This window comes from Thamnophis sirtalis, unplaced genomic scaffold (assembly GCF_051295495.1).
Source record: "Thamnophis sirtalis isolate CommonGarterSnake01/CBP01778 unplaced genomic scaffold, rThaSir2_p1.2 scaffold_11, whole genome shotgun sequence".
Lineage (NCBI taxonomy): Eukaryota > Metazoa > Chordata > Lepidosauria > Squamata > Natricidae > Thamnophis > Thamnophis sirtalis.
Window position 1 is genome coordinate 41,394,712 of NW_028261391.1, and position 16,516 is coordinate 41,411,227.

The 16,516-nt window shown below is 42.8% G+C and overlaps 1 protein-coding gene across 1 annotated transcript; it reads right to left on the reverse strand.

Annotated features, from left to right (window-relative positions):
* Positions 1-998: 998 nt before the first annotated feature.
* Positions 999-16,516, reverse strand: ERFE (erythroferrone). The gene is made up of 8 exons (XM_087725640.1): positions 16,231-16,516; positions 10,843-10,956; positions 9,512-9,614; positions 7,050-7,273; positions 2,544-2,652; positions 1,920-2,010; positions 1,583-1,661; positions 999-1,208 (listed from the first exon to the last, which is right to left on the reverse strand). The coding sequence occupies exons 1-8, from the start codon at positions 16,417-16,419 to the stop codon at positions 1,110-1,112; spliced, it is 1,008 nt and encodes a 335-aa protein (XP_087581766.1). The 5' UTR covers positions 16,420-16,516; the 3' UTR covers positions 999-1,109.

Sequence of the window (16,516 nt, forward strand, 5' to 3'; positions counted from 1 at the left end):
TAGATAAGGGTGTGTCCTCTGCATTTCTCTGATACATAAATTAGAGAAATGGCAACAACAAAAAAATTGCCTACGTGCCAGTGGTACTGTAGGACTAGAGGGTGGTGCTGTGTTGGTTTTGTTGGCTATCACACTATAGTTCTGATAGCTACAGGGAAAATAAAGACCATTACTCTGAAAGAAAAGTTTCCTTTCTGTAATCGGTGGATGCCTGAGCACATAACTTCATAAACTTGCTGTGATACAATTAAATTCAAAATGCACTTGCCCTTCCTCCATTCATTGGATTTAGTGCATCAAAACAATGTAATCTGATAGGTGTAAGACAGCAGTTTACATGGTTAACAGTGTTTATAAGCAACCCAATACTACTGTAATTATCTGTCAATGTGGTTAATAGTAATGTACATGTTGTCATCACTTAAGAGCCATAGAGTACCATACAAAAGGACATGTCACATTGGTTAATGTAGGGTAGTGGTTTAGATATGGGACTAGGGAGATTTGGACCAAGGTTCATTGTCTACTATGCAAATTCATGCAGTGACTTTAGGCCTGACATCTTTTCAGTCCAACAAAGGATATTGGTGGGAGTAATTGTTAGAGGAGAGAGTTTACCATCATGAGCTCTTGGAAGAAAGATAAAATACAAATGAACAAACGTTAAAACACTGGGAGATTTCTGTAAGTACATATATGCTGAGTGGTGAAAGACTGAGCTGATAAGAGTATCTTCATGTAATGGCAATGTTTTACAAAGGCATTCTGTTGTGGAGGGAACAGCAAGTACTATATATCCTTGGGATTAAAATAGGGTTGAGAGCCACGTCCAAAGGTAAACTAGAAAGCAGAAAGGTCAAATTTCAAACTTAGTGCTAGAGGAAAATATAAATTGTCTTCAGTCAAATGTCACTTGTGGTCTTGCTTCCTTTGGCTGTTCTGCCGCATGCTGAACTCTTTCTACAATCACATTTTTCACCTTTGGATGTTTAATCAAGGGTCTGTGCTTCCTTCTAGTGATTCCAATTCCACTTGACCAAAGATAGAAGCTTAGCTTAGAGCTGATTAAAGGCAGGATTTCAACTTAAAAATGGGCAGTTCTGGGTCACTTAGATACCTAAGAGGACACCCCTGAAGTCTGACCCACTTCGTACAATGAAGGAGGATCCTGTTGCATTATCTATGAAAACTGAAGCATACTGGCCAGCCTATAATAGAGAAGATCACAGTTAGTAACTAGGTTCACACCTATACTAAACCATACAGTGTTTTAATTATGGTATGTTAAAGTACTAAATTGGCTAGCTTCACATAACATACTAAGCCAAATATAAGCAAGCCACACTATGGTGGGTATGATGTGTAATAACTGCAGACACTGAATTGAACACAAACCTGTGGTTTAGTAGGCTTTACCTAGTACCTAGCACATTCTGAAGAGGAAAAAATAGGTAATTTAAAGTGTGACATCTACTGTCCTCATGTCATCAAATATATTCTTTAAAATAAAATCAACTTAAAGTTGAATATTTCTGAAATCATACAGGTTTTTAGTATGAGTGCTTACTCTTTAAAGACTCACCTGCAGAAAAAGAATTCCACTGACTGAAATAGTGAAATATTCACTGGTTTTGTCCAAACTCCTGACTGTTTCCAGAGAACTGAAAGTAAGATAACAGGATCTTTAGTAATGGATGCCAGAACACAAAGTGACCTCTTTTTAATTGACCAGTTTGCTCTAAAATCACATCCAATCTTGCTTCTCACATTAACCTGTGTAGCTGTAGATAAGAGATTAGGTGAATTAACTACATAGGTAATTAATGATTACCTATATTGGGATACATAGGCAGGCCAGGATGCAGTAATACTGAAAAACAGATGCTTTCCAAACAAATATTTCTATCCCAATCAATCACCTTTTCTGGCGGCAGAGTGATTCAACACAGATCAGCAGGCGCAAGCGATCTCGGGCCCGTGACTGGTACCTTGTGGGATGGATTTGAGGAACTGCAAGAGGTAAGAGAGAATCAGGCTGCAAAGAGTGCCAGCAACTAAAAAAAGACCCCAGATCCTGGACATTACTAAGGGCATTGCTTTAATATGCCTATTAGCGTAGTGCCCATCACTATTTCAGAGACGAGTCACATAGCATGATCCACAAACTAGACTTTTGTAGTTGCTGCCTGCTTTTGTTGCCTGAAAGAACATGAAGAGATCTAAAGTATCTAAAGAACCCAATCTGCCCATTCCATCCCCGATTTAGCAAAGACAAATATTTCTATGGCTTTGCTAGTAATCTTTATATCATTCATTACTGCCAAATTTCTCCCTGACATAATTTCTGCTTGGGATTTAGTATTACCATTTTTTTAAAAATTCACATGAGGTCAGATTTCACCCTTCTGTGGGCAGAATTACTGTTTGTTTACTTTTATAGAAAAGTTCTTTGATAAAATAGAAATATCTTTCCAATTCTTGATTTAGAGTTTGTACAGTGAATAAGCTAATAGTGTATTATTTATTTCAAGTTAAGCACTTACCAACATACAGTCTGGCACTGAAAATGTAGTATCCACTGACAGGGGCCATATATTGACCATTGTTGAGATTTAGACCTAGGCCACGATGGAATAGCTCCTCTTTCTTAGGCTAGTACCAAGCACACAAGAAAGGTTCGTTTAGTTTTATATCTATTTGCTAAGATAAAAATATTAAACATATTCCAAAACATTCAATTAAAAACACAGGGTAAGTGGGATGGAAAGCTCAAAGACCACTCAGGCAGAAATGGGATGGCAGCTGGGATGCCCAATGTTGAATCCATAGCCATCTGATGGGAATCAAAATCAAACAAAATTTGACAAGTCTGCCATGAAAATCGCAGCATTCTCCTCATTAGACTAGCTCCAAGCAAAAGATTAATAGGGGCATACTTGGTAGAAAATGCAGTTGCCTGCCAGAAATAGTCTTAATTCATGTTTTTCAAACTTGATAACTTTAAAATGTGTGGGCTTCAACTTCCAGAGTTCCCTACCGGCCTGCTGGCTGACGAATTGTGGGAATTGAAGTCCACACATCTCAAAAGAGCCGAGGTGGCGCAGTGGTTAGGGTGCAGTACTGCAGGCCACTTTAGCTGACTGTGATCTGCAGTTCAGCGGTTCAAATCTCACCGGCTCAAGGTCGACTCAGCCTTCCGAGGTGAGTGAAATGAGGACCCGGACTGTGGGGGCAAGTTGCTGACTCAATTTGCTAAAAAAATTGTAAACCACTTAGAGAGGGCTGAAAACCCTATGAAGCGGTATATAAGTCTAATAAACAAACAAACAAACAAACAAACAAACAAATAAATAAATAAAATTGTAAAGTTTGAAAAACACTGGTCTTAATTGTCCCATCTGGTTACTTGATCTTCCCTTTAAAATTATCAATGACAAGACATTGAGGCTGGCTAATGAAAATTCTCTTCTATGTGTCCAGGACAAAGAAGATATTATAATGATAATTAGATAAGGAGAAAAGTTATTACAAAGACCACTAGAATCATAAGGGGGGGAAAATACTCTTTTCTGCCTCTTTGTTCCGTGTGGGGATATTTAAATAATAAAGAGTGTTGCAGAGAACAGAGACCAAGTATTACTTATTTGTGAACACATATTTGTCAGTATAACCATTGTTGGGAATAGCAGGTTGAACCCAGATTTATTTTGAGCACATTCTCAGGAATTAATGGGACTTTAAATCTGTAATGATTAACATAAATGCAAATAATGTACCAAATGGCAGGTCAAATGACAAGTTTAGTCATCAAAAATCTCTCCATCAGCAAAGTGGACGTTTAAGGCTATTTTTTGAGGGGGGGGCATTCCAGTCAGGGATTTCTTTAGTTTCAGCTTTACCAAGGTACTTGTTAGCCCTTTTCAGTGGAGAGACTTAATTCATTTAGCATGAAAGGTAAAAAACTGAATCTTGCTGCTAAATTTATAGGTGCAATCTTATGGTGCTAATGGGCCACCAAAGGAGCGGGGACTGGATTGCCTGGTCTTAATTTAGAAACACTTAGGTTAAAAAGAATCTAATCATCAAATCATATTTTTTGCTAGCTGAACTCTGTATATAAATGCTTGCTCTAATCTGATAGGGATTAACCGGGAAGTGTGCTAAGTGTAAACTAAACTAAATGTTACCCACAGTAATTTTCCTACAAGCATATTGGTGACATGGCAGCTACAATGTATGTACAAATGTATGTACACTTGAGAAATAAATAAATAAACTAAGGCCAATTCACAATCATTTTATATAACCCTACATCATGGACAGGCTAATCCAGCAGCCTGGGCCAAAATGTCAGGGTTGTATGAAAAGACAATAGGCATGGGACCATCTATGTCTCAGAGGTATGTACAGGTAGCCCTTGACTTATGACCACAATTGAGCTCAACATTTTGGTTGATAAGCGAGTCATTTGTTAACTGAGCTTTGCTCTATTGCCACAGTTGTTAAGTGAATCACTGCAGTTGTTAAGTTAGTAACAAGGGGTTATTAAGTGAACCTGACTTCTGCATTGAAGATCGCAAAGGATCACATGACCCTGGGACACTGCAACCATCATAAATACGAACCATTTGCCAAGCATCTGAATTTTGATCACATGACCAAAGGGATGCTGCAACAATCATAAGTGTAAAAAATGGTCATAAAGTCACTTTTTTTCAGTGCTGTTTTAACAGTCACTAAACAAACTGTTGTAAGTCGAAGACTACTGGTAATATCAAAAATCAGATGCCATGACAGAGAAGGGTGCAATGGGAGAACAATATTTTAAGGAAAGAGCTTGCTGCTGAATATTATGGGACGGCTTAGAGCAGCGTTTCTCAACCTTCGCAACTTGAAGATTTCTGGACTTCAACTCCTAGAATTCCCTAGCCAGCTGGAGAATTCTGGGAGTTGAAGTCCAGACATCTTCAAGTTGCCAAGGTTGAGAAACACTGGCTTAGAGAATTGAAAATAAGTGGTCTCACAAGTAATCCAGGCCTATGTTATGAAAAGCTTTGTAGATATACTTGAATTGCATCTGGAGGCTACAAGGGACCCACTGGGGATCATAGAGCAACAGTGCTACATAGGCATACATACATGATGGAATGGGGTAACCAGGAGATGAACAAAGATTGAGTGACTGTAAACAGGGCTTCTGAAACCAGGAATGGATACAAATACAAGATGGATTTGTACAAAATCCCTCCTCACTATACTGCTACCTGCTCTTGAAGCAACAGGTATGAAAGAAGGAAGATACTTTTTTTTTGTACTGATGATTCTTAACTGCCTATATTTGGGTTACCCATTCAGCAGCTTTATATAGATATTTAAAAGGAGTGTATAGTGAAAAGGCCTGAGTAACCCTACAAAGTAGGCATGTAGGACTAGATTTTTTTTGTCCTAACAATACTAACTGGATCTGCTCTGGAGAAATAAGAACCACTACAACTTTGATACACACACACACACAACTTTCAGGCTAGTCCATATGGACACCATGATCAGTTGAATCAAAAACTTTTAAGAGATCAAGGAAGAACAGAGAGACGCCCCATCCACACCCTAACCCCACTAGATTAAAGTGACCAGATTTTAACATTGGTAAAGCGGGACACAATTGACCGGGGGGGGGAGCGTCTTGATTAAAAATTTAGTCTATATGCTGCCTCCGCCTCCAACAGAACCACCACATTTTCCACCCAGCGCTGCAGCTGAGGTGAAGCCGCCAAAGCTCCCGCTGGCGCCCCTGCCCGTGGCAGTGGTGGCGCCACCTCCCCCTCCACTCAGAGCACCTGAGCTGGGCACCACTTTACCCCTGCCATCTCCTCCTCCTCCTCCGCCATGCTTTTGAGGAGCCATGAGGCCGTGGGAGTCAGTAGGAAGGTGGCGGAGGGGGCAGGAGCAGGAAAAAAAGGCCCCATGGCTTCTCAGAAGCACAGCGGAGGAGGAGGAGGCAGCGGTAGGGGTAACGCAGTACCCAGCTCATGTGTTCTGAGCGCAGGGGGAGGCGCCATTGCCAAGAGCGGGTGCAGCTGGCGCAAACTACAGTCAATCGCCCTGTACTCATCAAAACAAGTCCGGGGAGAACCTTTGCGGGCGGCCAGTTCTAGCCCCCTGCAAAGGACCTCCCCAGCTTCTGGAGGCTGTGACAGTAGAAATCACTGCACGGCAGTTACAAACTGCTGCACGGTGTTTTCTTGCTATGTGCGCGGCCGACCAAAAAATCGGGACTTTTTGAAAACGCCGTGGGACGCGGGACAAGTTTTTAAAAAGCGGGACAAATTTTTAAAAAGTGGGACGTCTGGTCATCTTACACTAGATATCATCCCCAAATGCAAGTAACTTCCTCTCCTTACTATACCTGGGTCCAGGCATGAAATCCTCTTATTTTGGGTACTGGTTCGGAACCGGGAGAGTGTATGCACATGGCACTTCTGCCCATGCGTAGAATATCCATGATGCCATCTGGGCAGGTGGGCAGAGCCACCAACCACCACCACTACCAGTTCGCCTGAACTGGGGCAAACCAGCCGAATACCACCTCTGCCCTGATCTGAAACCAACTGAAAAGGGTCCAGACAATTTATTTCAGGATCCTCTCAATAATTGGACAAAAATGGGATACCGCAGTTGATTCTTGAGGAGGGGATGATCCACTGCCACTAAGAATTGGCAGAACCATCTTCTCTGGCAATGCTACCATTGCCTGGATTCAATGGCCCATCATCTCCTATGAGGCTTTAACTAGTCAGGAGGGTCATGGATCTAATACACAGGTGGCCCACTTAGAGCCCCAATCATTGTCTGTACTTCAGAGTAGCAAACATGAACACTTTCCAGGGAACTAAGCTAGGCTCTCCAGAATCTACATGCTGAGAGAGTCCAGACAGATGCAATCTGATTTAAGACTGCTACCATCCTCTTATTACAGGCAACAAGTAAGGCCTCATTTGAACGGTGCATTAGAAACAGTGCTGTCCAACTTCTTTCCTTTTGCTACTCACTATATAATAAAGTTGAAGTTCTTCAAGGGACCGTCGATCCACTGAAATGTTCTTCCGGGTCTGGCAGTGGAATGCTGCTTCTATTCGTCCTTGTTCCCTGCTTTTTATCAGTGGGACCCGATTTTGGGGAAAGAAATTCTCTTCTTTTCCATCTCTATCTTCTTCATGCTGGCACATTTTGCTGGTGGTTTTCATATTGATCCTTTCTTGCTTCCTAATTATTCCTGAGCAGTCAAAAATACAAAGATTAATAACAGATTTGCCTCAATATATCTTATTCTGAAAATATGGTTGACTTGATTTTCATTTCATTACTGTATTTCCAGAGTACAATTTATTAGTTTGTGACGCAAAAGCTGAGGGAAACCCTATTCAGGCAATAGATTTCTATCACACAAGGAGAGATATATAGCTATTCACTTCTCCAGCTCTAGCTGATTACCTCACGGAAAAGCCAGTATCTACAGAGTGACCATCTGCAGCAAAGCATCTGAATAATGCATTTCAAGAATTCCATACAATCCAATTCAAACCCTGTGCTCTCTGGATTCCAGCTTATGCGGTATAGATGGATAGATGGAGATGTATGTATGTATGTATGTATGTATGTATGTATGTATGTATGTATGTATCGGGTGGGTTTCTCGCCCCATTCCAACTGGTTCGGTTGGAACGGGGCCGGCGGCGTCCTCATGCATGCATGCGGTGCGCACGTGCACTTGCACACGGCGCACGCATGCATACTAGCGTCTGTGCGATGCTCCAGCTGCTCCTGGAGGATCGTGCAGGCGCTGTATGCGTCCTGCGCATGCGTGGAAGCGCAGAACTCGTCAAAACCGGGTAAGGAGCGTGGGCGGGCGTGTGGGCCCTTCGCCATTCCCGGAAGTTACTTACTTCCGGGTTCGCCGACCAACCGGTTCGCAGGGACCGCCGCAAACCGGTTGAAACCCACCCCTGGTATGTATGTATGTATGTATATATGTATGTGTATGTATGTATGTATGTATGTACGTATGTAAGTACTGTGTGTATGTGTGTATTCATGCAAGGTTACCTCTTATCCAAAATACAGACAATTGCACTGTATTCAGGAAAATTGGCTGTTTAGTGTTGTCACCATTAGAGTTTGGAAGGAGGAAAGGCTGCTCCCTGTTGAATTCTACATAGGAAGATATTGCCTAAATATGGTTTTGGATCTCTTATATCTTGGGCTACAATATCCTTCATTAATTATGCTCTATAGCCTTTATCAGTCTGGTTACTTTTAGGCATGCTGGAACTACAATAGCCAGATTTTCTAACTAGAGAGTTGCAGTCTCACAACATCTAATGAGATCAGATTAAAAATAAAACATCACTCCCAGAATAGTAAGCACAGACTATTAAAAATTATTGGAGGGAAGTCACATAATTCTCTGTAGGCAAATAACCAGAGTTTGAGGAGAAAAGAATGGAGGGTTAACTAAGCAATATCTTAAGGGAGAGACATTGCACCAGAGTGTTTTACCTTTTTAAAAATTCTGTTTGGCAGTGATGGAGAAAGGAAAAATCTAAACAGTACATTTTAAAGACCAGCTAGGAAGTTAGCAAATGTTAAATATTCCTAATAATGCAATGTTTTGAAGCAGAAATAAAATATACTCTTTTGAAATCCATTTATAAATTAATTCTACTTTAGTAACTCCATTTTGATTGTCAGTAAAAGAGAATAAACCAATGTCAATTTTATTTCTATGTTTGATACTAATTTATATAAATAGCATGAGCCACAGACCTTAAGCATGCCATATAGGAGGGTCAATGAAACCTATATCTTAAAGGCTCTCTTTGTGCAATCTACCCAGAAACTTGTCCTGATCAAAGCTCACAATTTAAGAATATGGGCACCGGTGTCTTTTTTGTGTGTTCTAAAATTCCTAGGAATTCATAGCACAATCACCTTGTAACTGACCAACCATACTACTCTTTATTAATTATGAATGGGCTTCCAAAAGCCTGAATGATATCTAACCTTCCTTACTCCATCTGCTATATACTCTAGTCATTACATTATATCATTTGTCCTTGTAAAAGGAATTTTAAAAGGTTTATCCTCAGAATGTCAATTGAGACAACCCTATATCAGTATCAATACATAAAATCAACTTATTTATAGCAATAGCAGTAGACTTATATACCGCTTCATAGGCCTTTCAGGCCTCTCTAAGCGGTTTACAGAGAGTCAGCATATTGCCCCCAACAATCTGGGTCCTCATTTTACCCACCTCGGAAGGATGGAAGGCTGAGTCAACCCTGAGCCGGTGAGATTTGAACCGCTGACCTGCTGACCTGCTGATCTAGCAGTAGCCTGCAGTGCTGCATTTAACCACTGCGCCACCTTGGCTCTTATTTGCATTCATTATATTTTAATTTAATTGTACCATAATATATTTGCTTGGGGTGTATTAATGTTTGTTCCTTACCTTTGAGCAGCAGCTGGAATTCCCTCAGCAATTTCTCCTGAGTAATAGTATCTGGACGAGGTTGTGCGGACTCTGCAGCCTCTAACAGGCCTGGAATGCCAAACTAGAACCCAAATTCACCACAATAATTAGCTTCTACTCCTTCAGGTCCAAACATAAAATATTTTATCTTTTTATTGTCCATATCTGCAGTATCCATTTTATTAATTTGTGTTTGTCCCTCTGTTAATTAATCAGTTTTGAAACATTTTGTAATCCCTCTGACACAGGAACGGTGTTACAAATATCACCTGTAATATCTGTTATATCTGAACTATTCTTCATGAACCTTTCACCCATGTACGAATTAACTAGTGTAAATCTTTCACAGGCTGTTCTAGTAAAATCCAGTGAGACGAGACCATAAAAAAGCAGATATGCTTAATTATGGTCCAGAGTATATATAAGGTAGTCACAGCCTCTAAGGTAGTGGTTCTCAACCTGTGGGTCGGGGGTTGCCTAAGACCATTGGAAAGCACATATTTTCAATGGTGTTAGGAACCGAGACACCAATTTTATGGTTGGGGGTCACCACAACATGAGGAACTGTATTAAAGGGTCGCAGTATTGGGAAGGTTGAAAACCACTGCCCTAAGGGATGGAACTTTGATACAGAGCTTACTAAGATGGGTTGTCTGCTGTCATCTCTCTGGGGTTCCCTGACTGGCAGAAGGGGCCCAAGGTATTTCTTTGTCTAGAGTTATGCTATATGTTTCAGTATTCCTATATATTCCTTCATTGTCTCATGATATGTGATTATGTTATTTCTTTATACTGCTTTGGAATAAATCTTTAAGTATCCAAACTCTTGTCAAAACCCGCTGTGCTGGAAACAGAGCAATACAATAAGGCACACAGTTAATTAACTTTCCTTGAATTTGTTATAGGAATACCTAAAAGCTGTCAGTTGTCTCGTTTATCATAGTCAACTACCCTAGAAAAAATATGAAGAATAGGTGAAAAAATTGAACTAGAATTCATTACCAAACTTGGCCAGCACCAAGCACATGCTCTAAACACTGATTAGCTATAGTAACCAAGCCACACCTATTTCTGTTTGTCTAGCTTGTCTGTTTGTCAGTGTAACATTGTACTAATCTTGTGGTTCATATGCAATTCTAGGAAAAATGACCAGGGCACTATATTTTTAAAATGATGACTTTTGACTGTATGTTACCAGAACTAGTTGGGAGATTTGGCTGAGTTAGTGACTGAGGTTGTGGAAACAGGACTTGAAAATCTTCAAAAATAGGGAATATCAAAACATAGGCAGCATGGTTAAAATTGTTTACCTTAATCTTTCTGGACTTGTTTTTATTCGTTTTTTTGCTCCTCACTTCGTTGTTCATGAGGAGCATCCAAGCATTCCGGGAATCAGAGCTATGAATCTTTTGTGGAGTTTTTTCCTTTGCATAAGAAGAAAAAAGTTAAAATAAGAAAAAAATTAAAGCAACTATACAGGTTGATCACAAAATGTAGACAACCTGGGAAAACAACAATAACTCAAAAAGCACTAAGAATTATCAATAGCTTTGCAACCTGTTGTTCCAGATATGAGTCAGAAAATTATTTGCCATCTGGACTAGTTTTCCTAAAGTATTACTACTCATATTTGTTGGAATATAATGCTTCAACATTTCTAACCAGTTGGTCATGCTGGCTGACAATTGTGGAAACTGTAATTTAGCAAACTAGTACTCACTAAATTGGGGAAGACTGATATGAACTGTCTGTTTATATTACTGCTTCCCATTATTCAAAAAAAGAATTTGCAAGTTCTTGTCATAAGGATGATTGATCAGATTGGGTTTTGCACTGTTTTGTCTCTCAAAACATACATACAACTGGATACTTCTACATCGCCACAATGTAGAAAAGATGTGGAGATTCTAGAAAGAGTGCAGATAAGAGCAACAAAGATGATTAGGGGACTGGAGACTAAAACATATGAGGAACGGTTGCAGGAACTGGGTATGTCTAGTTCAATGAAAAGAAGGACTAGGAGAGACATGATAGTAGTGTTCTAATATCTCAGGGGTTGCCACAAAGAAGAAGTAATCAAAGTATTCTCCAAGGCACCTGAGGGTAGAACAAGAAGCAATGGGTTTTTTTTTTTTTTTGGTTTTATTTGTATTTGTAGGCCGCCCTTTTCCCTGAGGGGACTCAGGGCGGCTCACAGAAAACCAAGGGAGGGGGGAATACAACATTGAGATTACAACACATAATAAAATAGCAAACAACATGCATACTACATTCGGGCGGGGTAACAGTCCTTATCCCCAGGCCTGACGGGCGAGCCAGTTCTTCAAGGCTATGCGGAAGGCCTGGACGGTGGAGAGAGTACGAATCTCTACGGGGAGCTCGTTCCAAAGGGTCGGGGCCACTGCTGAGAAGGCCCTCCTCCTTGTGGTTGCCAGCCGACACTGGCTGGCCGATGGAATACGGAGGAGGCCTAATCTATGAGATCTTATAGGTCGTAGGGAGGTAATTGGCAGAAGGCGGTCTCTCAAGTATCCAGATCCACTGCCATGTAGGGCTTTATGGGTGATCAATAGCACCTTGAAGCGCATCCGGAGATCGACAGGTAGCCAGCGCAGCTCGCGGAGGATAGGTGTAATGCGGGTGAATCGAGGTACACCCGCAATCACTCGCGCGGCTGCGTTCTGCACTAACTGAAGTCGCCGGATGCTCCTCAAGGGCAGCCCCATGTAGAGCACGTTGCAGTATTCCAGCCTAGAGGTCACAAGGGCCCGAGTGACTGTTGTGAGGGCCTCCCGATTCAGGTAGGGTCGCAACTGGCGCACCAGGCGTACCTGGGCGAATGCCCCCCTGGTCACAGCCGCTATATGGTGGTCGAATGACAGCTGTGGATCCAGGAGGACTCCCAAGTTGCGAACCCTCTCTGAGGGGTGTAAAATTTGACCCCCCAGCCTGAGTGTTGGATTATTGGTCAGATCTTTGGGAGGAAAACACAACAGCCACTCGGTCTTTTCCGGGTTGAGCACAAGCTTGTTAATCCTCATCCAGTCCATAACGGCTTCAAGCCCCCGGTCCATCACGTCCACCGCTTCATTGATTTGGCACGGGGCGGACAGATACAATTGAGTATCGTCCGCATATTGATGGTATCTGATCCCGTGCCTGCGGATGATCTCCCCCAGCGGTTTCATGTAGATGTTGAATAGTAGGGGGGATAAGACCGAACCCTGCGGCACCCCATATTTTAGGGGCCTTGGGGACGATCTCTGCCCTCCCACTAACACCGACTGCGACCTGTCCGAGAGGTAGGAGGAGAACCACCGTAATACGGTGCCTCCCACTCCCACCTCCCGCAGTCGTCGCAGAAGGATACCATGGTCGATGGTATCGAAAGCCGCTGAGAGGTCAAGGAGGACCAGGATGGAGGGATGTCCTTCATCTCTGGCCCTCCAAAGATCATCCATCAATGCGACCAAAGCGGTTTCTGTGCTGTAACCGGGTCTGAAGCCTGACTGGAAGGGGTCTAGATAGTTTGCTTCCTCCAAGGACCGTTGGAGCTGAAAGGCCACCACCTTCTCAACAACCTTCCCCAAAAAGGGGAGGTTGGAGACCGGGCGATAGTTGTTAAGGGCAGCTGGATCCAAGGATGGTTTCTTCAGGAGGGGTCTCACCACCGCCGCTTTCAGTGCGGCGGGGAAGTTCCCCTCCCGAAGGGAGGCGGTTACAACCGCCTGGATCCAGCCTCGTGTCACCTCACTGCAGTTAGAAACCAGCCATGAGGGACACGGATCCAAAGCACAGGTGGAGGAACTTACAGCTCTCATGGCCTTGTCCACATCCCCGGGGGTAACTTCCTGAAACTCAACCCAGAGCTGTTCTACTTGGTCCCCCTGTGCCTCGGCTGGAACTGCAGGTGTGGAGTCCAAGTCCGCCCGAAACCGAGCAATTTTGTCCGCTAAGAATTGGGCATATTCTTCAGCTCTGCCCTGCAAGGGTTCCCCCGTCTCCCTTCTGTTCAATAGGGAGCGGGTTATCCTAAACAGGGCGGCTGGGCGGGACTCAGCGGATGCGACCAGGGAGGCTATGTGTGATCTTTTAGCTGCCCTAAGTGCCCTAGTATATTCCCTGGTGCAGGTGGTTACCATTGCTCGGTTCGATGCGGACTTATCGGACCTCCAACGGTGCTCTAGGCATCTCCTCCGGCGCTTCATCTCCCGGAGTTCCTCGGTGAACCAAGGAGGTCTCCGGGATCCGCCGCCTCGGAGGAGCCGCAGTGGCGCAATCCGGTCGAGGGCCTCTGACGCTGCCGAGTGCCACGCAGCAGCCAGAGTCTCCGCCGGACTGTGGGCGAAAGTGTCAGGAATAACCCCAAGCTCTGTCTGGAACCTTGCTGGCTCCATAAGACGCCTGGGGCGGAACCACCTGGTCGGTTCCTCCTCCCTACAGTGGGGGTTTGGCCTCCGGAAGTCGAGCCTCAGTAGGCAATGGTCTGACCACGACAGGGGTATGATGTCACTCCCCCTCAGACCAAGATCACACATCCACTGCTCCGAGAGAAATACAAGGTCAAGCATGTGTCCCGCTGAATGGGTTGGGCCTCGGATTACTTGGGTCAAGCCCATGGCTGTCATGGAAGCCATGAACTCCTGCGCCCCATCAGAGTTTTCACCGAGCGACGGCAAATTAAAGTCCCCCAGGACCATCAACCTAGGGAACTCAATTGCCAGCTCGGCTACCGACTCCAGGAGCGAGGGGAGAGCTGCTGCAACGCTGTTGGGAGGCAGGTACGTTAGCAGCAGACCCACTTGACCCTTGAGGTCCAACTTTAACAGCAAAGACTCACACCCGACAATCTCCGGAGCAGGGACCCTACGAGGAGCTAACGACTCCCGGATAACAGCGGCCACACCTCCACCCCTTCCCTGGGCTCTCGGCTGATGTAGCACCTGAAATCCTTCTGGGCACAGTTCTACAAGGGGGACTCCTCCCTCTGGGCCCAGCCAGGTCTCAGTAATACATGCCAGGTCTGCCCTCTCGTCTAAAAGTAAGTCCCGGACGAGAGGTGCTTTATGTACAACAGACCTGGCATTTAGCGACAACAGCCTGAGACCAGGGTCCTGACTACTTGCGCCATCTGGTCTTGGAGTGGGACTCCTAGGGCCGGAAGAAGGGATCTCTGTAATGTAGCGAACCCTCCTTCCCCGGTAATGGCCTGCCCTAAAGTCCCCGCCGTATCTGCCCCTCCCTGTTACGACCGCAATACCCCGACCCTCTCCCGTATCTCTGGTCCCCTCAATGGGTGGAAACTAATCAAGGAGAGGAGCAACTTAGAACTGAGGAGAAATTTCCTGACAGTTAGTACAATTAATCAGTGGAACAGCTTGCCTCCAGAAGTTGTGAATGCCTCAAAACTGGAAGTCTTTAAGAAGATGTTGGATAACCATTTGTCTGAAACGGTATAGGGTTTCCTGCCTAGGCAGGGGGTTGGACTAGAAGACCTCCAAGGCCCCTTGCAACTCTGCTATTGTATTGTATTGTACTGTACTGTACTGTACTGTACTGTATTGTAAAACTTTCCATCTACATTTTAACTGATTTTTTCCTATTTTCTTGTTAATAGGTTGTCTAAATTATTCCTGATGAATGCATCAGATAAATATAGATTCAGTGAGGTTCATTAAACCACCTTATCTTTTATAATTCTCAGAATGACTTACTCTTGATATAAAACTTTCCCTCTTGGAAGAAGAAGAGCAGGAGTAGGAGAAAGGTACAGGAAGAAGGAAGGGAAAGGAGAGGAGGAAGGAAGAAAGTAGAGAAGGGAGAGAGGGAGAAAAGAAAGGGAAAATAAGGTGGTGTTACAACAGGAGGAAGGGATGGTAAACAAAGCAACCCAAACTGTATATTATAACCTATTAAATGAAATAATAAATGTATAAGAATGATAAATGTTAAAATACCTGTAACCAAACGACATGCTGTATGTGATGATGGTTTGTGTGTGTGTGTGTGTGTGTGTGTTTTATTGTTGTGTGTATGTGTTGTCTATGTAATAAAAATAAATACAAATTAAAAAAAACTTTTCCCTCTTTATTTCTTTTTTCCTCAAACATACTCACATTTCCAGATCCATAAACTCTAAGTGTTGTAATCAGGAAAGAATGACTCCAATTTTCTCATAGCCAGAAAAAATTACATCAAGTATTTTCTAGATTTGAGTTGAGTTTGAAGTCTGGTGATTTCAGGTTACTGCCACATAGCTTTCTTGGTAACAGCAAGAGCTGTTCCTCTGTAACTTCTAGTTACAACTAATAATATCTAGACAAGACAGGCACAAAACTGCTTTTTTCCCAACGATTTTCAATGCAACTCTGAAGAGTTAATAAAAAGATCCCATCATACTCAATATAATTTATCTCCAAATAAATATGTATAAATTCCTACAAGAATAAATACAGCTATGACAAGATAGATTAAAAGGCATAATTTTATATGCAACTTGTTTAACATCTAGAAGCAAAATCCATTTTGATAATTGAGCACTGTTTTGTTTTCTCTAATGTACTATCCTAATATTATTTCTATGTCATATCCATTGTAAGGAATTTTTCACCAAGGAAGAATTTTCAATTTTTACTAAGAGGTGAGGTGAAAGAAACCTTCAGTTAGTAAGAAGGAAGTAGCATATGAAATGTTCTTACTGAGTCCTGGGATGATGGCAAGGGAAGACTGCTCGTTTCATTCCATCGGAGTGCCTTTTCCTGGTCCCTTCTGTCTTCCTGTTTCTCATTTTCCACAGTGCTGGCACAAAAAAACATTGCTAGTAGACTCATAGCCAATAATTGAAGTGGGCAGCCAGAAAGGAAAGGCCTAGCTATATTCTGGCACATAATTGATTCCTTGATTTATACAGACAACTAGAATTAGATATGGTTGGGAACTTCTCAAGAACACAAAGAAAAAGTTAATCTGTGGTCTTTCAAAAAA